This window comes from Mustela lutreola, chromosome 11, assembly GCF_030435805.1.
Source record: "Mustela lutreola isolate mMusLut2 chromosome 11, mMusLut2.pri, whole genome shotgun sequence".
Classification (NCBI taxonomy): domain Eukaryota; kingdom Metazoa; phylum Chordata; class Mammalia; order Carnivora; family Mustelidae; genus Mustela; species Mustela lutreola.
In genome coordinates, this window is record NC_081300.1 from 96,264,684 (window position 1) to 96,287,618 (window position 22,935).

The 22,935-nt window shown below is 54.5% G+C and overlaps 1 protein-coding gene across 5 annotated transcripts in view; it reads right to left on the bottom strand.

The window, feature by feature from the left end:
• Positions 1-78: 78 nt before the first annotated feature.
• Positions 79-22,935, bottom strand: part of ABCB9 (ATP binding cassette subfamily B member 9) — a 41,628-nt gene continuing 18,771 nt past the window's right edge. For 4 of the 5 annotated variants that reach the window (XM_059140024.1, XM_059140022.1, XM_059140023.1 and 1 more), the window contains 11 exons: positions 21,724-22,408; positions 17,188-17,302; positions 16,500-16,630; positions 15,441-15,646; positions 12,673-12,870; positions 11,335-11,463; positions 8,550-8,738; positions 7,898-8,071; positions 5,414-5,573; positions 2,852-2,988; positions 79-721 (listed from right to left, as the gene is read on the bottom strand). In XM_059140024.1, the coding sequence (XP_058996007.1) occupies positions 464-721; positions 2,852-2,988; positions 5,414-5,573; positions 7,898-8,071; positions 8,550-8,738; positions 11,335-11,463; positions 12,673-12,870; positions 15,441-15,646; positions 16,500-16,630; positions 17,188-17,302; positions 21,724-22,324 (2,298 nt within the window). In that variant the 5' untranslated portion in view covers positions 22,325-22,408 and the 3' untranslated portion in view covers positions 79-463. The remainder of the gene's footprint in view (positions 722-2,851; positions 2,989-5,413; positions 5,574-7,897; positions 8,072-8,549; positions 8,739-11,334; positions 11,464-12,672; positions 12,871-15,440; positions 15,647-16,499; positions 16,631-17,187; positions 17,303-21,723; positions 22,409-22,935) is intronic. The other variant, XM_059140026.1, reaches the window with a different exon arrangement.

The window sequence follows — 22,935 nt, forward strand, 5'->3', positions numbered from 1 at the left end:
CCAGGCTATTAGGAAGGATCGTTCACTCCTGGCTCAGAAGTTTCTAGAATATCTCAGTGACCTTGCCCATCATTACTCCCCATTTAAAAAAAAAAAAAAAAGTTTTTGAAATCTGGGAGTTGACTGGGGCCCATCGAACCAAGCAGTAAAATACCTTGGTTCTTCAAGTGAGATCTTGGTTTAAAAAGGTAGCTCTACCTTCTCTTAGAAGCCCTGGGAGACGGGATGGAGAGACCAGCGGGGTCTCTGCTGCCCAGCGGGGAAGGGCGGGGTGGGGGTGGGGGCAGGTGGATGGATGGGGGGGCGCGATGCAGGAAGCAGTGACACATGGGACGTGGCAGGCTGTCCTCCGGCACGGTGGGCCTCGGCTCAGAGGGCAGAGGGGATAGGGGGGGCCCCCATGGGTACATCTGCCCGGCAGGCACCGGGACCTCGGCCCCACCGTGCGAGGCGGGGCCTGCGGTCAGGCCTTGTGGCCGCCGCCCGGTGGGTCCTTGTGGCCAGCTGAGTAGTCCGCGGCGGGCTCGAGCCCCAGCATCTGCCGCTGCACCAGCTTGGCGTAGAGGCCACCCTGGGCCAGCAGCTGCTGGTGCGTGCCCTGCTGCACCACGCGGCCCTTGTCCAGCACCACGATGAGGTGCGCGCGCTCCACCGTGCTCAGGCGGTGCGCGATGATGAGCACGGTGTGCTTCTGCAGGTTGCCGTGGATGGCCTGCTGGATCTGGGGAGACGGAGGGCACTGGCTCGTGGGGGCGCTGCCCCGCCCGCCCCCCCCAACCACGCCCGGAGCTGCTCGGCTCCCACACCCACCCTGTAGCTGAGCCTCAGTGCCTCCTTAGGGAAGCCAGGGCTCGCTCCCCCACCCACCCCACTGGCTCCCTGGGGTTTGGGGCACAGGGGATGGAGCTCAGGGCCCTGTGCAGGGGAGGCGCCTGGCGAGCGACAGCTGAACCCTAACCCGGTCGCCTCTCTGCTCTTCCTGCTCTTTGCGACCTTTGCCTTGGCTCATGGTCTCACCATCAGTCTCAAAGCTGAAGCCCATGAGACCGCGGCCCTCAATTCCCCATCCTTGGCCAAACCCAAGGCCTGGGCGAATCCTTCTGGGGGCATCTCTCCCAGTTCCTCTGGCTCTTTCCCACCTCCCACGGCTACCCCGGTTACTTCTTGCCCGGATGCCTGCAACCTGCCCTCCCCGTCCCCTTCCTCGGCCTCGTGGATTTAATGTTTCGATTGGTTCTTGCTGAATTCCTGCTCCGAGGTCCCCCAACAGCTTCGTGTCCCAAACAAGAATAAAATCCAGCCTCTGCCTGCCATTCTGCACCTGTCGCAGACGAGACTTCACGACACCAAGAGGGACTCCTGACGTAAACCAGGGACCTGATTAGCAACAATGCATTAAAACCTGCTCATCGACTGAAACAAACGCACCGTGACAAGATGCTGATAACAGGAGAAACTGTCTGTGGGGTGAAAAGGAGATATAGGGGAACTCTCTGCACTTTTTGCTGAATTTTCTTTAAACCTGAAACTTTTCTTCAAAAAAAAAAAAAAAAAAAAAAAAAAACCCCAAACTCTATGACTAGGGTCCAAGGATCCTGTGTATCCCTATGACTCTGTCCTCACCTTACCTTGTCAGACTCCCACCAGCCTGACATGCTGACCTTTGCGCTTGCCTGTGAACTTGCTCTGGGCCTTTGCACATGCTGCTTTTTTCCTTCTTGGATGCTCAGCTGCCTCTTCTCCTGGGTCTCAGCTCAAATGGCACCTGAAGACCCCACATGCATCGGGGAGATGGTCACACTCCAGCAGGGCTTCGGGAGTGTCAGGCCGTGTCTCAGGGATGACCCAGCCCCCTAAATGCTCAGTACTGCCAGGGGAACTGACTGTTCTAGCCAACACCTGACAGTACGCCCCTGACCTCCCTTTCTTAAAGTGTTTAATAAAAAGGGCTTATAATTGCAAATCCTTTCTCTGTCCCTTCGATACTTCTATATGAGTCTCCTACAGTCAGGACTGTCTTTCTCAAGGACCTAAAGGCCATTCCTTTGAAATGTAATCATCAGGAAGGATAGGCCTGGGTCTCCCAGTCTCTATGGGAGGACAGAATTCCTGCCCACAGCTGGCAGTCAGCAGACACCGCTGCCTAATCACATCCACACTGACCAACTCCCGGCTGCCCCGCAAGCCTGCTGCTCCTTATGCCTTCATTCTCTTCAACGCCTTTCACCGCTGTCCCCTCTGCACAAATCAGAATGGAGCCCTGCTCTTTCCCTTACTGTCAGTCGCTACTGCAGAAAATCTGTTTTTCCAGCATCAATGTCTGGCTGTGTCCCTCTCTGGCAGGGTGACCTGTCTCAATTTCTCTCTCAGATGGTCTTGTTTTCTGTGTGCCATGGGCCACAGGTTGAATTCATGCTCGTCTCCCCTGGGACTGGAAAAGCCGCAGGGGCAGGCCTTTGTCTGTCTAGTCAGCCCATCATGGTAACCTCGGCGGCTGGGACGGTGCTTGGTGGCCCAGAGCTCAGTGAGTCCTGTGTAATCCAAGATCCGACCAGGGAGGGGCCACGGCACCCACCTGGTCACTGACAGATATACCATTGGGACGCTCTTTACCAATGGAAAGGGGGCTCAGGGAGCGGAAGACACGGGCTCGGATGAGCTGAGGGCAGGGCCTCGACTCCAAACCCGTGTCATGTATTTTGAGCTCTGCCAAGAGCCAGCTAGATGGACCTTCAGCCCCGAACACCCCAGTCCAGGAAGCTGACAGCCTGGGAGAGCCCCCAGGGCATCTCCAAGCCCTTCGTGGTGCCCGCTCTTTTCTCTGCCATCACCCCGCCACCCCGCCACTCACCAGGTACTCGCTCTCCGCATCCAGAGCGCTGGTGGCTTCGTCCAAGATGAGGACAGGTGGGTTCCGCACCAGAGCCCGAGCCATGGCCACCCGCTGCTTCTGGCCACCCGACAGCTGGGCGCCCTTCTCCCCAGTCTCTGCATGACAAAGGGACAGGGGCAAATGAGCAGAGGGTGAGGCCAGGGCAGCCCTAGGGAAGACAGAGCGGACCCTCTCTTCCCTTCCTCGCTGCCGCAGGAGCTGTGCTCTCTAGGAAAAGGCGTGGTCCAGAGCGCCACCGGCTGGGACAACCAACAGCTCCCAAACTCATGGAAAGTTGGAAAGACGCTCTCCCTCCCTGTTCATGCGAATCATGACGACATTCGATTGGTACTAAGATACCAATGTTTCCCTATTAATCTGGAAAACATCCCGACGTCTGATAATACACTGTCCTGGTGTTGCTGTGGGGAGACAGGCACTCCCCTATCCTTCTGGGGCAAGCACAGTCGGGGTGATCCCTCCAGCCACAGTGCATACACCCCCGTGTCTATCACCCTGCACTGTGCAAGTCTACGGATCACAAGTTCAAGTGCATGACCCTGGCACCTGCATCCCCACCTCTGTGGATTATCCCTACAAGTGACTTTCCCAAGCACGGTGGCCAAGGCTTGTGTTACGCACAACTCACAGGACTAACACTGCAAATCAAAATAAAAGATCTACTCGAACGTCCATCAGCAGGAAACTGAATGAATTTTTTAAACTAATTATCATAAAGCCTGATACCCTGGAATACTATGCCACTGCTTAAAAACGGAGCAAGGGAGGTCTAAGTGACAACATGGAACATCACTAAGATGCCATGTTAAGTCAAAAAAAAAAAAAAAAAAAAAAAAAAAAGCCAGGTGCAGAATATAAGGTGCTTTTTTTTTTTTTTTTTTTTTCTTTAAAAGGTTAGGAGGAGGGCGCCTGGGTGGCTCAGTGGGTTAAGCGGCTGCCTTCAGCTCAGGTCATGATCCCAGCGTCCTGGGATCGAGTCCCACATTGGGCTCCTTGCTCGGTAGGGAGCCTGCTTCTCCCTCTGCCTCTAGCCTGCCACTCTGTCTGCCTGTGCTTGTGCTCTGTCTCTCTCTCTAACAAATAAATAAAATCTTAAAAAACAAAACAAAACAAAACTTGTCTAAAAGGTTAGGAGGAAATAAAGATATACATTCACTGGGGCACCTGGGTGGCTCAGTGGGTTAAGCCTCTGCCTTCAGCTCAGGTCATGATCTCAGGGTCCTGGGATCGAGTCCCACATCAGGCTCTCTGCTCAGTGGGGAGCCTGCTCCCCTCTCCCCTCTGCCTACATATAATCTCTGTCTGTCAAATAAATAAATCTTAAAAAAAAATTACATATATATATATATATATATATATATATATATATATATATTCCTTCACATTTGCATGAAGCAGCTCCCAGAGGACATGTAGGAAGGTAACAAAAGACGTTTGGGTGGGCCAGGAGGAAACAGGGGTAGAGAAAGCGATGGAGTAAAACCCCCCATTGTCTATCATTTCATACACATTTTTAGTTTTTTGGTTTTTTTTTTAATTTATTTTTTTTTTTTTTAAGATTTTATTTGTTTATTTGACAGAGAGAAATCACAAGTACACTGAGAGGCAGGCAGAGAGAGAGAGAAGGAAGCAGGCTCCCTGCTGAGCAGAGAGCCCGATGCGGGACTCGATCCCAGGACCCTGAGATCATGACCTGAGCCGAAGGCAGCGGCTTAACCCACTGAGCCACCCAGGCGCCCCACATTTTTAGTTTTGAACCATGTAAATAGCCCCTTCTCAAAAGTTAACATTTTATTTATTTTTTAAAGAACTTATTTATTCATTTGACAGAGAGAGATCACAAGCAGGCAGAGAGACAGGTGGAGAGAGGAGGAAGCAGGCTCCCTGCTGAGCAGAGAGCCCGATGTGATGCGGGACTCGATCCCAGGACCCTGGGATCATGATCTGAAATGAAGGCAGAGGCTTAACCCATTGAGCCACCCAGGTACCCCTCAGAGTTAAAATTTTAAAGTATATTAAGTATAACAAAATATATGATATAAATCAGTATACTGTTAAATTTATTATATTAAAATATTGACTTAATACAAAATTAAGCAACTATCATTAATCTGATACATATATTATTTGAAAATCATAATGTTTTGGGGCACCTGGGTGGCTCAGTCAGTTAAGCATCTGCCTTCAGCTCAGATCATGATTCCAGGGTCCTGGGATCGAGTCCTGCATCGGGCTCCCCGCACAGCTCCCTGCTCAGGGCGAGCCTGCTTCTCCCTCTCCCTCAGCCCCTCCCCCCATGCTCCTGCTGTCTCTCTTTCTAAAATATAAGTCATAGATAATAATAATGTTTAAAAATAAATAGAGGTGGTTGCTTGCATAGTACTGTAAAGGTATTAAATGTCGAGTGAATTTCACATGAAATAAAGAGCAGCCGGCCGAGAGCAAAGCTTCACCCGGAGGGTCGCATCCCTGAGCGTGGACCTTCAGGCAGGGTGGAGAGGATGCTCCTGGGCTGCGTACCTGTATTGTAGCCGTCCTGGAGCTCCATGATGAAGCCGTGGGCATTTGCTTTCTGTGCGGCCTCCACTACCATCTCGAAGGGCACGGTGGGCAGGCCGTAGGAGATGTTGTCTGTGATGGAGCGGGCGAACAGCACCGGCTCCTGGCTCACGAGGGAGATCTGTGCAGGAGAAAGGATGGGGCATGACAGGCCAGGCACGCATCCGTCCAGCTGTCCCCCGGAACCTCGCCAGCGCCAGGCCTGCCTGACGCCAGGGGTCTTGGGTCTGAAATCTGAGCAGAGCCGGAGCCCGGCTGTTAGCATCAGCTGCCTCTTTCCCTTAAAAACAAGAGTCCACTTTCTGCACAAGCCTTCAGCTTTCCCCGACCAAAAATCTGGGGCCTGTTAAGCGGGCTGCTCTGGCCTGAGCCAAGTTCCCGAAGAGAGTTCTCGAAGAGAGCTCTCTGTCGGCCCCTGTCCTGGGTGGGGCGGGGAAGGCCAGGGAGGCGAGAGAAAGAGAATGTGGAATGTGAGTCTGTCCATGCCGGGAGACGAGAGGCCATAGCAGCCCCCAGGCCATAAAGGCCTCCCTGGTGTCTCCTTCCATTGGAGAGAATAATTTAAAGAACTTGTCCCGTGATTCCAGTTTCAGGAATGTAGCCGACAAAAATGATCGTATGGAGGATATCACTGCAACATGGTAAGTAGAAAGAAAAATCAGTTTCATAAATTGGAGATTGGCTCATAATCACAGTGTAGCCATTAAATCAAATAACACACACACACCTCATGATTCTGTTTTTGTTTAAAAAAATGATATATGAAGGGGCGCCTGGGTGGCTCAGTCAGTTGAGCATCCCACTCAACTCAGGTTATGATCTCAGGGTCGTGAGATCGAGCCCTGCATCAGGCTCTGTGCTGGGTGTGGAGCCTGCTTGGGATCCTCTCCCCCTCTCTCTCCCTCTGCCTATCTCTCTCTCTTTAAAAAAACAAAAAAGTTAAAAACTTATATATGGGCCTTTTCTTATCCATATGTTTATATAAAGATAGGAAACAGGTTGGAATGGATATTTACTAAACTGCTAACAGCAGTTAACCTCCAAGGAGTGGAATTTAAAAGGTGAGGTGGAGGGGAACTCTCATGTCTTAATTTACAAAATTCTCTGAATATATGGGAATGTGGTTGGACTGTTGTAGTTTACTCCTTGGGGCTTATGAAAATTAAAATTTTTAATTTGAACTAAAGAGCAGGTATTCACAAAAGAGGAAACCATATGTTTAAGTACTTGGTATGTCTGGTCATCAGGAAAATGCAAAAGACCGCCGTGAACTACCTCTATGTATGTCCTCACCAGCTGGCAAAAAGATCGGCACTGACAATATTGACTATCTAAGAATATTACATGTCTGAGCATATTAGCTAGTACAAAGCCTGAATAGCTCTGCCTGAGGGCCATTTCCAGAACTCTGATAGGTAGCAGCCTTGTCATCACATACCTGGGACCACTGCTCAGCCATCTATACCTGGTTATATGCAGGTGGGTAGGCAGATATCACAATGTGTGGCCTCTGCCACCATCTAGAACTTGGCTAGGAGTTCTGGAATCTCTGTGCCAGTCCTCAGGCTCTCCTATAATTTAATGTATGTTGATGATGGAAATGGTGCCTTCTTGGTAGTTGGGTTTTTCTTGTATTGTGTACAACCTGAACAACCATCCAGGGCATCCCTGTTCTTAGACTAGCACAGGATCAGGAGTTGAGGATCCCTTTCTGAAATGATTACCAAAACCTGTATTGTCATGAGTAAGCCTCCTTTACATACTAGAGATGACTTAAATGCAGAGCCACTGGAACTCTTATCCACTGCTAGTGGGAATGTAAAGTGGTATGAACACCCTAGTGACAGTAGCTACTAGAGTCAGGGATGTGCATTCACTCTGGGAGAACATACGTACCTATGCGCACTAGAAAGTGTGGACAAAATTGCCTATGTCAGTATTGGTAACAGTAAAAACAGGAAACAATCCAAGTCCTCATTAAGAGTAGAATGCCCAACTAGATGGTGACATGTTTACACCGTAGATTATCATCCAGCAATGAAAACGAATGAATGACAACCACAGCCTCAACCTGGATGTTTCACAAATAACGCTGAGTGGAAGAAGCAAGACCCAGCCGAACACATGTTCTATGATCCCAGCCAGATGAAGGTCAAGACTAGGCAAAACACAGCTCTGTTGCTCGGGGAAGCACAAAGCAATGGTAAAACTGAAATAAAGAAGGAGAAGATGATAAAGTCAGGGAGATGCGGCCTCTGGGGGAAAGAGAAGGGACACACGGCGTGGGAGAGTCCTGGAATGTTCTGTTTCTTGACCCGGGTGCTGGTGCGCAGGTGAAGCTCTCCGAGCCTGTGTTTACCTCTGTCACTTCTCGGCACCTGTGTGACTGCTCTCAGGGTGAAGGTCGGACAAAGTGCCCAGGACAACAAAGGGCCATTCACGTACCACGCGGTGCAGGTACTTGTGGTCATAGGCGCTGATGGGCTTTCCGTCCAGCAGCACGCAGCCCCCCTCCAGCGGGTAGAAGTTCTCTAGGATGTTGACACAGGAACTCTTCCCACTGCCCGAGGGCCCCACGAGCGCGGTCACCTTTCCTGGGGACAGGCTGAAGGAGACATTCTGCAAGGAACAGGCGGACACCATGTGGAGCTACTGGCTCAGATGCCCTGACCTTGAACACAGGCAGGCACCCTTCCCACCCCACCCATGCTCCTTTGCCGCGGTTGGGCACTGCCAGCCCCTGAATATTCTCTTTTCTAGGATTTGGCAGGATCTTGATGTGCACTTCCACAGCCTGGGTGCCTCCTCCCCTTGTTCAGGACCACCTCCAATGTCCTCTCCTCTGAGAAGCCCTCCTGGACTGTTAACGCCATCCCTGTGAGCTACCCCTATCACGCCACCCCGACTTACTGCCTTGCTGGCACTTATTATCTAGAACGTTCTGTTAATGATCTGCCTTCCCCGACTCCAGCCCGAACTCCACGAGGACCAGGACTCTGCCTTACGTGGTCCTGGCTATACTGCGAGGCCTGGCATGCAGGCGAGAGACAGGACCAGGGAAGGGATGATGTGGGCGGGCCTCGGGCACCCCTCTCACCTGCAGAACTTGGGTGTGGGGCCGAGTGCGGTAGGTGAAGGTCACATTCTCAAAGTCCACCCGGCCCTCCAGGCAGTCGGGGGCCAAGTTCCCATCATGCACCATGGTTGGCTGCCGGTCAATGAACTCGAACACCTTCTCGGCGGCCCCCACTCCCTGCATCAGGCCACTATAGACGGAGCCCACGGACTGCGGGGGGAGGAGACACACGTTCCTGTTGCAGGGACACCCCAGCGCTGGGACCCCCGTGATGCCGGAGCAAGGAAGGGGTGCAGAGAGAGCAGGGACCCAGCAGCCATTCGGGGGGGGCAGGAGCCCCCCAGCAGTACAGCAGGGAATGACAACACTGACAAAACAAGGGCAGCAGCAAGGGGCGGCTGGGTGGCTCAGTGGTTAAGAATCTGCCTCTGGCTCAGGTCATGGTCCCAGGGTCCTGGGATTAAGCCCCGCATCGGGCTCCCTGCTCAGCGGGGAGTCTGTTTCTCCCTCCCCCACTCGCTCTGCTCGTGCTCTCTCTCAAATAAATAAATAAAATCTTAAAAACAAACAAGCAAACTATGAGAGCAATGACAACAGATACGGAGCCGCTGGTGAGAACACACAGGAAGGAGAGCCTTGCCGCCATTACGGCTAACCCTCACCGCCGTCCTGCGGGGTGGGTGTTCTCACCCCCCAGCGGAGGAAACGGAAGGGCAGGGAAGTTAAATGACCCGCCAGAATGTGGCAGAACAGGAATTCTCAACCGAATTCCTCCCTCGGCTGCCAAAGCATTTTTTAAATTTCGGTTTTAAAAACTGCTCTTAATTCACGCTATCCACACTCCTTGCGTAAAAACACACACAACAAATGCGAGCGATGAGGAAGACTCACTTTGCTGAGCACTCTGCATACGTTACGGGGGTGGCTTTTAGCGTCATCTCATTTTTGCCGATGAGAAAACCGAGGCACAGAGAGCCCCCATCCCTTCCCCCAGGTCACACAGCTGGGAAGTGGCAGAGCCAGGCCTTGAACCCAAGGACGACTGGCTCCTGAGTTTAGGCCCTTGTGTGCTACGACCACGGGGGCCTGGCTGGGGAACCCAGCACCGAGGACTGTTATTAACATCAAGCTATTATCACTCATGTTAAGATCCGAGCACCACGGAGCAGTGCCCTTGGGCCTCCTTCCACAGGTGCATCCGTAAATAAGTCTGAGACTTAGAAACCATGCCAGTGGGATCACACTCTTCCCATTCCTTCATGGTGTGTCTCAGGGTCCCTTGCACGCTGGGACCCCTAGATCTGCCTCATATCTATGGCTGAGACGCCCTGCTTCTGGAACACGGATGGGCCATGTGGGCCCAATCCCTGACTGGTGGGCACTGGAGGACACTTTGACTTTCCACTCTGGAAAGCAATACGCCTCTGCCCACCAGTGTGGGTGTCTCTGCGCCCCGGCTCCTAGAGGCAGGACTGCGGACATCAAGTGACAGGCAGGTGTCACTAGCCAAAGTAGAGGTCTAGCCATCTGTAGCGGACCCTAATGGCCCTCTCCCCAGATAGCCCCAGCTTTCTCCCTGGAGGACACAGAGGCCCGACCTCTGTGCCCGGGAGTAAATGCCCCCACTCAGGGCATCCTCAAGCAGCAGCTGAGGGCTCGGGCGGAAACGCCCCAGCTCCCTGTCTCCGGGTCTGCTCCTAGGGGAGCCCGAATGAAGGCAATATAAAACAACCCCTGTTTTTCCTGTGGGGTTTTAAACTCTTTAAAGTTGTGTTAAAGGGGAACCTGGGTGGCTCAGTTGGTTAAGTGTCCACCTTCGGCTCGGGTCGTGATCCCAGGTTCCTGGGATTGAGCCCTGCATTGGGCTCCCTGCTCAGTGGGGAGCCTGCTTCTCCCTCTGCCTGCCGCTCCCCCTGATTGTGTTCTCTCTCTCTGTCCAATAAATAAATAAATAAAAATCTTAAAAAAAAAAAAAAAACAACAGTTGTGTTAAAATAGGGGCGCCTGGGGGCACCTGGGTGGCTCAGTGGGTTAAGCCGCTGCCTTCGGCTCAGGTCATGATCTCGAGTTCCTGGGATCGAGTCCCACATCGGGCTCTCTGCTCAGCGGGGAGCCTGCTTCCTCCTATCTCTCTCTCTGCCTGCCTCTCTGCCTACTTGTGATCTCTCCCTGTCAAATAAATAAATAAAATCTTAAAAAAAAAAAAAAAAAATCAGATCCTTAAAAAAAAAAAAAAAATAGGGGCGCCTGGGTGGCTCAGTGGGTTAAGCCTCTGCCTTCGGCTTAGATCATGATCCCAAGGTCCTGGGATCGAGCCCGCATTGGGCTTGCTGCTCAGCAGGGAGCCTGCTTCTCCCTCTCCCATAGCCTCCCCCAACTTGTGTTTCCTCGCTCGCTGTCTCTCTGTGTCAAATAAGTAAAATCTTTTAAAACTATATTTAAAAAATCTAAGTGGGTTAAAATAAATTCAGACTCATCTGGTTTTGAACTGGGTTCCCCCACCAACGTGGCAGGCAAGTCCCTTGGCCTGAGACTCAGCTGCTTTTCCCGAGAAATGGGAGGTGGAACGGGACTAAGACCCCTCTCACGGTGTTGTTCGGAGGGTGTTCTGAAACACCCTTGTCCCTGTCACTCAACTTAGTAAAGGGAGCTGTGACAGCCACTTGGTAATACTACTGTCATCGGTGGTTCTATGTTCTCCCCCCCACCTACCTAGAAAGAAACACGCCCTCCATCACCCTGGAGCATCCCCCACTTTTCCATCCCTCCAGCCCCCCGAGACCCCCTCCCCCAGCCGGCCGCTCACCTCCATACAGTCTCCCAGGACAAACTCGTAGATAATGAAGGAGATGAGGTTGCCGCTGGTCATCTGCCCTGAGATGACGAGGTGGCCCCCGTAGTAGAGGATACTGACCTGGACGACCAGCAGCGTGAGCTGAGGGCAGAGGGAAGCGGGCACCGGGGTCACAGAGGCCTTGGCCTGAGCCTGCCATCCCTCCCCCGGCCCCAGGCTGCAGGCCGGTGTGCGAGCAGCTGTGGGCTGTGCTCTCCGTTGCAGACTGAACGCCAGCCAGGCAGGGGTGTCCTTCCACATGCTGCTGCCTGGCTGTCACTCCTGCCCGCCCGCTCCCCGGCCCTGGACTTCCTCCCCACAAAGGCCCCTAGCTGGAGGGAGCCACGGGCCTGGCGGAGAACAAGGCTTTCTTTGTGAGGCCCTGGCACGCACAACATACAGCCCCCAGCACTCAGCCAGGCCAGGCGGGAGCTGTTAGTCTTCCTCCTCACTGGAAAGAGCAAGGCTCAGGGAGGTTCAGTCCCTGGGCTAAGGTCACACAGCAAGCCAGGCAGGGCGGGATGATGGGGTCTGCTTCTTGTCCCCATCGGGTTCCCTGAAGGAGGGTCTGTGCAGGGCACCTTTGCCTCCCACTGCCTCTCCTGGCTGGGTTAGACCCAGGTCGATGGTTAGACTGTGGTGCCTTTGTGCCAGGGACAAAAGGTCCCTATGCAGGTGGGCGGACCGCTGAGAGGCTTGGCTAGCTGAGCTGGGTTTCGGGCCCCTTCTCCTCTCTGGCTGGGTCCTCTTGAGGGGCAGCTTGCCCTGTCCCCTGGCCCCCTGGTAGATCACCACTCCTTCCTCCTCCTAAACTAACCCTTCTCATACCTACCCCAGCTATGCCCGATGTGCCCACCTCCCAGATGTGGCCAACAGACAGCAGTAGGCTCCAAGCGCTCCCCGTTCTCCAGGGAGGGGCTGTGACTCACCCCCAGGGAGTGAGCTAGACACTCTAATGGGGGGTGTGTGGTTTGACATAGGGCCTGCCAGATGGCGGCCTAGGTTGGGTCTCGCTGGCCTTGGGGTGACTCCCTTCCGGGGCAAGGACATTTCCCCAGCTGAGATGCTTCCCCGGCTACCCCATGCCCAGGTAAGAGGGAAAGAGGAGGTGCCCCACGAGGATATTCACTGGGAGAGTGCAGTCCTTCCAGAAAGATTCCCCCGTTGAAAAGCAGAAAGAGGGGCAGAGTAAGGTCAAGTGTGACCAGGCTGACACCGACACGGAGGGACCAAGGCTTACGTCCTGGTCAGGGGATCCCTCCATCTTTGTGTCCTGACCCCGACAGACCTGCCCAGGCCAGGAGCACATACCCCACTGCCCCAGACGTAGTAGGTGTAGGCCGCAGCCTCCTTCCTGTTCAGCTTGTACACCTGCTGGAGCTTCCGGGAATACACCTCTGCCTCTTCCTCCTCGTTGGCAAAGCTCCGCACGGTCTTCATGGCACTGATGGTCTCCTCGGCTGTGCTGCTGGCCCTTGCCAGAGCATTCTGGACCTCTTTGGAGAGCCTCTGTGGCCAGGGGGCAGGGACAAGAGGGAGGAAACCCCAAAACAGTCTCACTATCCAATGGCCCCTCAGTCTCTCTGGGTTTTTCTACCCTCAGTTAGCGCCAGCTCTCTGTGCACAGAGTCCAAGGACAAAAGGATAAGACCACCCCCCACGCCCCCCCATCACCTTCTAGCTTCACGGGACAGACTCAGAGAATAGGCTCTAGCTTGGTTCTTGGGTGAGCTCCTGAGGTCCCAGGTCCTGAGGGATGGGGGACTGAACATGAAGTCCTTTCCAGTACTTAAAGGTGGTTATTCACAAACACACAGCTTTTGGTAACTCTCTCAGAAAAGGAGACTTGACATCTGATCCTGTGCTGGTATAAGACAGGGATGACCTGAAGAAGATGTGGTATATACACACAGTGGAATACTATGCAGCCATCAAAAGAAATGAAATTTTGCCATTTGCGACGACATGGATAGAACTAGAGGGTATTAGGCTGAGTGAAATAAGTCAATCAGAGAAAGACAATTATCATATGATCTTCTGATATGAGGAAGTGGAAAGGCAAAGTGGGGAGCCTGGGGGGCAGGGAAGGAAAAATTGAAACATGATGGGATTGGGAGGGAGACAAACCATAAGAGACTCTTAATCTCACAAAACAAACTTGAGGGTTGTCGGGGAAGGGGAGTAGGGAGAGGGTGGTTGGGTTATGGACATTGGGGAAGGTATGTGCCATGATGAGTGCTGCAAAGTGTGTAAACCTGGAGATTCACAGACCTGTACCCCTGGGGTTAATAATACATTATAAGTTAATTAAAAAAAAGGGGGATGATGCCCTGGATGGTTGTTCAGGTTGTACACAATACAATAAACACTAAGTATTAAGGGGGTGCCATTGACATTATCAATATATATTAAATTATGGTAGTGCCTGAAGACTGGCACAGAGATTCCAGAACTCCTAGCCAATTCTAGATGGTGGTGGAGGGCTGTGAAATCTGGCTGCACTGTGTGTGTATGACTGGGTATATAGATGGCTGAGAGATGGTCCCAGGTGTCGGACCACAAGGCTGCCACCCACCACAGCTCTTGAAGCGGTCCCTGGGCAGAGCTGTTCAGGCCTTGCAATAGTTAACATCCTCAGATTCTCAAACCTTTGATGAAGGTTGCCAGAGAGGCCAGGCCAGGATCATGCAAGGGTGCGTCCCATGACCTTTAAGGCTCGCTGAGGCCATCGGAAACATGCAGCGTGTCCTGGCATCTCGGGTGGAGCCATTCTGTGTCCTGAGTCATGTCTGGCCGAGGGCAGTGTGTGTGGGGCTTGTGGCGATGACTCGGGGGGCTGGTGGCTGTATTCATGCAGGTCCCCGCAGGAGAGCTCCAGAGCTTCCCTGAGGCCCCGCCCAACTGAACTTGAAGGCGGGGACTGAGGTGTGTAGGGCGGGGTAAATGGAGGGAAGCTCTAGGGTTTCCTGCCCTGTCCTCGGGGCCCGGAAGGCAGGAAGGGCGGGGTGGGGAGCAGAGGAAGGGAAATGGCTCCAACTCATATATTTTCTACTCAGGGAGGAAAACAGAGGCCCGCGACCCGGAATCACGGGAGAGAGGGCCCTGCTGGGTGCGGGGCTCTGCCAGAAGGCGCCACAGTGGTTGTGGGGTATGGATGCACTTGGGGGCTGGCCTCATGCCATGGGCACCAAAGATTCTAAGTGAGCGGGTCACTCCTGCCCAGGAGGTCCCCTGTCCCCTCAGGCCTGGTCCCTGGGGAAGGAGCCGCCTGCACCTGTCTAAACCCAGCCTCAGTCGCTTGCAGCTCAGGACCACCCACCAAGGCGGGGAGCAGGAGGAGGCTGCGGCAGGGGTCTCGCTCGTCAGGCTCGCCTCCCTGGCAGAGGCAGCATCAAGGAGCAACTAGACGGGCCCGCAGCCTGCCCCTAGCTGCTTCATGGGTGAGGGCCTCGCTCCTGGGGCCTGAGCCACCCCCACGTCGACACTCTCCAGAAAGACCGCGAGCTCTGCACTCGGTGTAAACCAAAGTTCTCGCAAAGGCCACAGCCCGACCTCGTCCTCTTCAGGCCCTCATTCCCTGTCGCGCGCCCTCACGCACGCTCCAGCCCCACTGGCCTCTCGGAGGCTCCTCAAACACACCAGGCACGTTCCCACCTCAAGGCCCTGGCACTGGTTCCACCCTCCGCCTGGAACACGCTTCCCTGGAGATGTCCCCCTCTTTGCTCAAATGTCACCTTCCCAGGTGCCACCTGCCATGCCCCCCGCCCCACTGTATTTTCCTCCCTAGCACCCACCGCCTTCCGTCCCATTCTGTGCTGTTGCTATTCCTGCTGTCAATTACCGTCTGCCTCTTGCACTAGCACAGGAGCCCCTTGAGGGCAGAAGCTTTTCTGTTCCACCGATGGATCCTGGTGCCTGGGATTAGGACACGATTCTTAAGGATCCCCTGAATGACGGAACGCACAGGTGGGTGGACGAGCCCTTCCGTAGCCCCCAGGGCCGCCCCAGAACCCCTCGTGAGGCTCCTCCCTCACTCCGGAGCCCCGCGCAGACCCCAGCAGGGACCCTGGGGGGCCTACCTTGTAGTACTTGCCGTAGATGTCGGACACCATCATGATGATGGGGAAACCCATGAAGGTGACCAATGACAGCTGCCACGAGAGGCTGAACATGAAGACCACCACGCCCGTGACCTTGACCGTGTTCCGCAGGAAGATGTTGATATTCTGGGAGACCAAGTCGCTGACCATGGTGGTGTCCGAGGTGAGGCGGGAGATGAGGTCCCCTGGAACACAGGCAGCTCAGTTCCCACTGTGGCAACGGGGCCACCGTGGCTGGGGGCAAGGAGACAAGAAGGGGCTTCTGAGATAGGCAGCAGGGAGCTCGGGCCTCCCCTCCTTTCTGGGCGGGGAGGGGAGCAGGGGAGAGAAGAGCAGACACCCCTTGAGGGGTGCTCTGAGCCTGGCCCTCGGCACTAGCATCTTCCGAGGTCACATCCCACGGTATGGGGGAGGCAGCCGAGGATCAGCAAGGGAAGGTTCAGCTGCTGCCACACGGCCTGTCCCTGACCGAGCCGGAACCAAACTCATCTCTCCTTCCTGTCACTGGCAGAGGGGGTGACCCCCTGTGCCCTCAGGGAGAAGCAATCATCTGGGCTGGGGGGGAGGAGAAACTTTTAGCACTTGCCTCCTACTATCGTTCCCATTTTCAAGATGAGAAAACAGAGGCTCAGAGGGGCTAAGTTAGCGAGTGTTGGAACCAGGGCCAGTCTGTCTGAGAGCCTGGGATCCTGGTTGGATACTGTAGTGCCCTGAGCCCCACCCCTCACCCCCGCTTTGAGCTAAGCCTCTCCGGCCCCAGGCTTGGACAGTTCTGGCCTTTGTGGTTCCCAAAGAACAGTGGAAAGCAAGTTCTTGGCTCCTGCAGGGACCTCGGGTGGCCTGGCCAAGGTCCTGCTACAGTGGCCACAGCTCATACCCAAACCTCAGCCAGCAGGCCAGCTTCCCGAAGGCCTCCAGCAGGGCCTCCTAGGGTGTCTCTATCCTGAACAGGATCTCGGGAAAAGCCAGCCATGGAAACCCCCAGCGTGAGATGCGCCCCCCCCGCCAGAGGCCACGCTGGGCTGCTGGAGGACCAACCTGTGCGATTCTCGTCGAAGAAGCTCATCTCCTGGGACACCAGTGAGCGGAAGAGACGATTCCGAAGGCGAATGTTCAGTCTGGCAAATATGAGGGTAAAAATGCCGCCCCGAACACCTGCGGCAAATGAGCTAATTGCAGATAAGAGATGTTACACAGAGCACGACGTCCTTGTGGCAACCCACAGCCATCACCCCGGCTGCCCCCTCCCGGTGCTGGCGGGCGTGGGCCCCTCACGGGTCAGACACGAGGAGGGACCCAACCTTGGGCCCCCTTCCAGGGCTGGCACCATCATGCAGCCTCCCTTGCTCCCCAGCTGGGGTCCCCATGATGAGGGCAGATAAGGGACTGTGTTTACTGGGGACAAGGGACCCCAGGCTGCCAGCCAGACCCCTCTTCCTTCCAGAACAGCACAGACGAGGCTGTCCCTGGTTTCCCGCTTGGAGAGTAGCCAGGGAGGGTGAAAGGGGAACCTTGAGGCCTGAAGCCAATTTTAGGGACAAGAGGGTGTGATTCAAGGGCAGTGATCAATCTGTGGATACGGGTTCTGAGCCTGTTTGGTTGTTGGTTACCATGATGAAGGGCTGAGGGACAGGCTCTCCAGGGCCCTCTCCAGGGGCTCCCCGACCTCCCTCCCCCCACCGCCGCGGGCCTGGAGAGGCGGGGTGTGGGGGCGTGAGCAGGCTACCTGCCGATGGCCAGCAGGCACATGACAATGACGGCCGTGCTGAACTGCTCCATGCTCTTCTGGATGACGATGCCATCAATGGCCCGGCCAGTGTAGTAGGGAAGGAAGGTCTCTCCTGCCAGGAGACAAGGTGGGCTCAGGGGGCGTCTATAGCCAGGGGAGCCCGTACCCTGCCTCCTCTCGCTCCACTGACCAGGTACTCTGTCCTGGAGAACTCCTGCTTCTTGCCATGGCAGGAGGTGGGGTGAGGGCCCGTACAGCTTCAGGCCCCCCTCTTTTCAGAGCAGGAAACACGGGTTATTGAACAGATACAGACGGGGGCGATCTTGTTAATAACAGCCACCAGGCCTGAGCGTGCGGAGCCATGGGACTTCGGCCCCTCTGCACAGACACGGCAGCCGGGCCTGTTATCACTGCGTGTTGCAGACGAGGGCAGTGGAGCTGAAAGATGAGATGAGGCCCACTGGGCCACATGACCAAAGTTCACTTCCTTCTTCTCGCTGGCGGACGGCCCAGAGTCCACATTCTAGAACGTCAGAAGCCGTGGCTACCCTGGTTCGGGGCACTGCCGGAACCACCACCAGCGCCTTTGGGTGGAGCGCTTTGCCTTGTGCCAGGACTTCCCACCCGTTGTCCTCCTGCATCTTCAGAGCGTGCCGGGTGGGGTGGGGAGAGGGGCGAGCGGGACTCACCCCCATTTCACAGAGGTGAATGGGAGACTCAGAGGCGGGAGTGCTCTGCCTGGGACACCAGAGGTCACACGGCACAGGGCAGGTAAGAGGAAAGGCCAGGACTCAGATGCAAGCGGGCCTCCCATCGAGGGGCTCCTCCCTAGCCCCTTCCCTCCCAATAACCCGGAAAGCCCGCTCTCAGCTTGTGGGGACGATGGACACGGAACTGCAGGTGGTCAGACCAGGCCGTGTCCTCACTGCCACTACTGCTCCTCCCACGGGCGCAGCCCGGCATACAGCAGGAGCTCAGTAAGGGTCCTCCAAGGAGACTTGGCCAGCTCTGTGGGAGACAGGGAGGCCTTCTGTGGGGTTCTGCTGCCCTCTGCTGGTCTTGGCATAGAGACCACAAGGTGGCAGCCTTGAGGGCCTTGGTCCCCATGGTCCTCTGCTAGATGGGGTCCCTCACCACCACTGTGGAGCCCACCTGAGCTGAAGTCCGGCCTCAGTTCACCCGAGGGGAAGACAAGGGCATCAGCGAGCTCCAAGGGCAGCTCCAGCAAACACCAATCATAATATTAAGCACAACAGACACTTGGGGGCCCTTCCTGGGTAGCAGGCACTGCGTCAAGCATGTGCGCAAACTCTTGTTAAATCCACACAAGAATGGGGCACCTGAGTGGCTCAGTGGGTTAAGCCTCTGCCTTCGGCTCAAGTCATGACCTCAGGGTCCCGCGATAAAGCCCCGCATCGGGCTCCCTGCTCAGCAGGGAGCCTGCTTCCCTCTCTCTCTCTCTGCCTGCTTCTCTGCCTGCTTGTGATCTCGCTCTGTCAAATAAATAAATAAAATCTTAAAAAAAAAAAAATCCGTGCAAGCATCGCACAAAACTCTCCAATCCACTGGCATATCCTGGGGCTCCACCTTCAAAATACAGCTGACCCTTGAACAACACAGGTTGTGCAGGTCTGCTTACACACAGGTTTTTTCCATAAACGCGGTACAGGACTATAAATGTATTTTCCTTATGACTTTTCTTTCTTCTTTTTTTTTTTTCTTTTAGAGAGAGAGAGAGAGAGAACAGGAGCAAGAGGAGAGAGAGATGCAGGCTCCCCGTTGAGCAGAGAGCCCAATGCGGGGCTCGATCCCAAGACCCTGAGATCATGACCTGAACTGAAGGCAAAGGCTTAACCCACTGAGCCACCCAGGCGCCCCTCCTTGTGACTTTTCTTAGCAATGCTGTCTTTCCTATAGCTCACTTGATTGTAAGAATACAGTGTATGATACATAGGACATACAACAGATGTGCTAATCTCCTGTTTATGTGACCAGCAAGGCTTCTGGGCAACAGCAGGCTATTAGTAGTTAAACTCTTGGGGAGTCAAAAGTCATACCAGCGTTTTCAAGCAGCCCCACATGTTCAAGGTCAACAGTACCTCCAGATCCAACCTCTTCCACTGCCCCTACTGCTCCCACCTGGGTTCAAGTCTCCAACCTCACCTGGACTTTCTCAGCCAACTCCTGGTTCTCCCTGCTGCCACCCTTGTCCCCATCAGCCTGTTCTCCACGAAGTACACAGTGGGGCCCTAGGAAACCCAGTCAGACCTGGCCACTCCTCAGGCTTCCAACTCATTCAGGGTAAACATCAAAGCCCTGACAGTGGCCAGTGGTGCCCTACAGGACCAGGCCCCTGCTACTGCCCTGACTTCATCTTCTGCTCTCCTTCTGTCTACCTTCCCACACCACCCCAGCTGCGCTGACCTCCGCTTTTCCTTTTACAGCCAGGCACCTTCCTGCTTCAGGACCTTTGCACGGGCTGTTTCCTCTGTGTAGAGCATTGTTGCCCTGGATATCTGCTTCCAAATCTCTTTCAAATCCCATATGCCCCCCAATAATCTCATAGGTGTGGCATCACGATTCTTCCCATTTTACAGATGAGGAAATCACGGCAAAGGTATTTGCCCAAGGTTTTCTAGTTGGGTTGGAAAAGAATTGTCATGTACTAGGAGATGCTCCATTGGCTGACTGAGAATTATCAGTAGTCACAGTCCCTACCTTGTGGGAAGTACTCACTTTTGCCAGCACCGTGTTCCAGCTTACCCAACTTTCATAAGAGCCCAGCAAAACCCTACTTTTGGGATGAGAAGCTGAGGCTTGGCCAGGTTCTGTAACCTTGACTCAGGTGACCAGTGCAGTTGGGGGCCTGGTCTCGAGTCCAAGCCCTTAACCTCCACTCAGTCCTGCAGGCTGGCAGACTGCTCCACGGTATTTTAGGACATCTGTATTCCCCGAGCACATAGCAGCTGACAACAGGGCCCCAGCAGGGGGCGGAAACGAGGTCATGGGTGACATCTGGCTACACAAGCGGGGCGGTTATGTGTTCATTCATTCCATGAGCCGGCTTCTGTACCGGGTTGTGGGCTGGGGTGGGGTGGGGACGACCCGGGGTGAGTCAGACCTGGCCAAAACGGCCCAAAGGGGCTCAAAGCCTGGTAGGGGAAGCAGGACAGTGGACTCATGATTTTCATGTCACTAGTGCTACAGCTGAGGTGCAGATAAAGAATCGCAGTCACTGTAATCCAAGAAGGCTTCTTGGAGGAGGGGATATTGGGACCTTGAGACATGAGCAGGGAAAACTCTCTGATTAAATGGAAAAGGGTCAGCCCAACACTCACAGGCACTAAAATATAGTGGGAGCCTTCTAGGTTCCAGGAGCTGTTCGCAGTGTCTTATCCATATTAGCTTGCTGAACCTCATAAGCCCGATCACGACTGGTACTGCTATTATGCCCATTTAACAGACGAGGAGACCGAGACCCAGAGAGGTTAAGTAACTTGCATAAAATCACAGAGCAGCAGAGGGTTTGGGACTGAGAGGGCAGAAGGTCAATAGTGAGAGGACAGGGGTCAGCTCTGGGCCTGCCTGTCCTCTCTGAGAACAGTCTGGGTTTGGGGCCACTCCCAGATGCTGTTAAACGTGTAACAACTCAGAACGGCTAGACAACTAGTAACAACTCAGAGTGGCTCCCGGAACCCATGGAATTTTGACCTTAAGATGTCACATTCCCACCTGCCGTATCTGAAGAAGCGCTTTCACACTGGGCCAGAACCAATAGTAACAAATACATATTACACGACAAACCCGGACACACTCACTTCACACGCAGGCACACGTACCTAAAATAAAAGTTTCACCACACAGTACTGACGCTAACCACAGACACCGTGTTCTGACGGTCTCTAGTATAGCCTGCTCTGTTACAAAAAATGCTTTGTTTGACCCAGTGATCCCACTTCTGGGAATTTAGCCTACAAATACACCCACATTTATATGGAATGTATACAAACAAAGTTATTTACTGTAAGAGAAAAGACTCGAAACAACTCGAAGGGCCAAGAAAAGGAGACCAACTAAATGATCTCTGGACTGGCCTCACAGGGGACTATTATGCAGCCAAATAAAGGAATGAGGTACTGACTGGAAATTTCTAAAATATGTCATTAAGTGGTAAAAGCAAGACGCGAAGTAACGTGTGAGAGGTGGTGAGAGTAACAGGTCCGTTTTTGCTTGTTTGGCTTTCATCAGGAAACACTGGGAGAATGTATACAAGAAATGAATAAAAGTGGTTTCGCACCCACTTGGAAGCTTCCAGAACATTTCCGGTAGTTAGCCCTCGGCAGGGAGATCAGGGCCGTCAGAGGCAGAACTGGGAATGGAACTCTCAGTATTCACCTCTTCACATCAATTTGATGTTGAACCATGTGAACAAAATGTCAAAAGATTTAAGAGGAAGGACGCAGTGGTTATATAACTCCCCCCACACAAATTGCTTTCCGGGGTGCCTGCCAGGCCCCCGGGCTCCTCACTTACCCAGAGCTGCCACAATGAGGAAGAAGGAGGCCGCCACGAGGAAGGCCACGTCAGGCTTGGTGTAGGACAGCAGCTTTTGCAGCGTGGCCCCCGATGCCTGCTCACGAGGGGGTCGGGGCTCCCTGGGGAAGCCGTCAGCCTCGGCCTCAGCCCCGGGCTCCAGGGCCTTGGCGTCCGGCCGCACCGTGGACAGCAGCCACCAGAGCATGAAGGAAGCGGCGAGCGAGATATAAGTCCACACGAAGAGGGCCCAGAACCACGGGTCCCGGACCGGCTTGCGGACCTCGGAGAAGAGGAGCAGCTTCACCATGGTGTAGATGCCCACAAAGAGGCACACGAGGGCGATGACCGTCCAGGAGGCCCGAAGCCGCCGGGGCCCCAGGGCGCTGTTCTTGGCCACACCGATGGTGGCTCCCAGCAGCAGGCAGCTGCGGTAGAGGCAGGCCGCCCAGAGGTCCAGCACCGAGTCAAAGATGTTGAAATGGCGGATGTCCTCCAGCAGGCTGCGGTCCAGGTGGCTGAGGATGTAGATGGCCGTGGTCATGCCGACGTCCATGCTCATGAAGGCCAGGGTCACCACCACCGCCTTCCACAGCTGCATCCTGCTGGCTGGCGGTGGGTGCGTGCCGAGGAACAGGCTCTAGCTCATGGGGGCAAGGCCATGGTCCGTGGGGCGAGGCCAGACCTACCGGGGGCAACAGGGCAAGGGGTTCAGGTTTGCACCTTGGTGGTTGTGCGCCTCGGTGTCCCCCATCTGTGGGAGGGCAGTGACGGGAGCACCGAAGTCATAGGACTGGTGGGAACATCCCATTCATTCAAGGAGTGCTTCCTGAGAACCAGTGGGTACTGGGTGGGCCAGACTCTATTCTGCGTGTTAGGATTTAACAATGAACACACACAAAGATCCCTGATTTTGTGGAGATGACACACCCACGTCAGAGACAGACCAACACAATAACTAAATGATACAGTGTGGTAAGAGCTAAGAGCTGGGGGGGAGGAATGGGGCGCAGGGGGTGGGGGGGCGATCGGGAGGGGAGAACAGTCGTAAATAGGGTTCCAGGGAAGACCTTACTGTGAAGGTCACACTCGAGCAAGACTAAAAAGAGGTTAGGGAGCCCGACACGCGGATATCTGGGGGAAGGATCTGCGGGTAGAACAGACAGTGCCAAGGCCCTGAGGTAGGAGGGTGCCGACATGCTTGAGGGATCC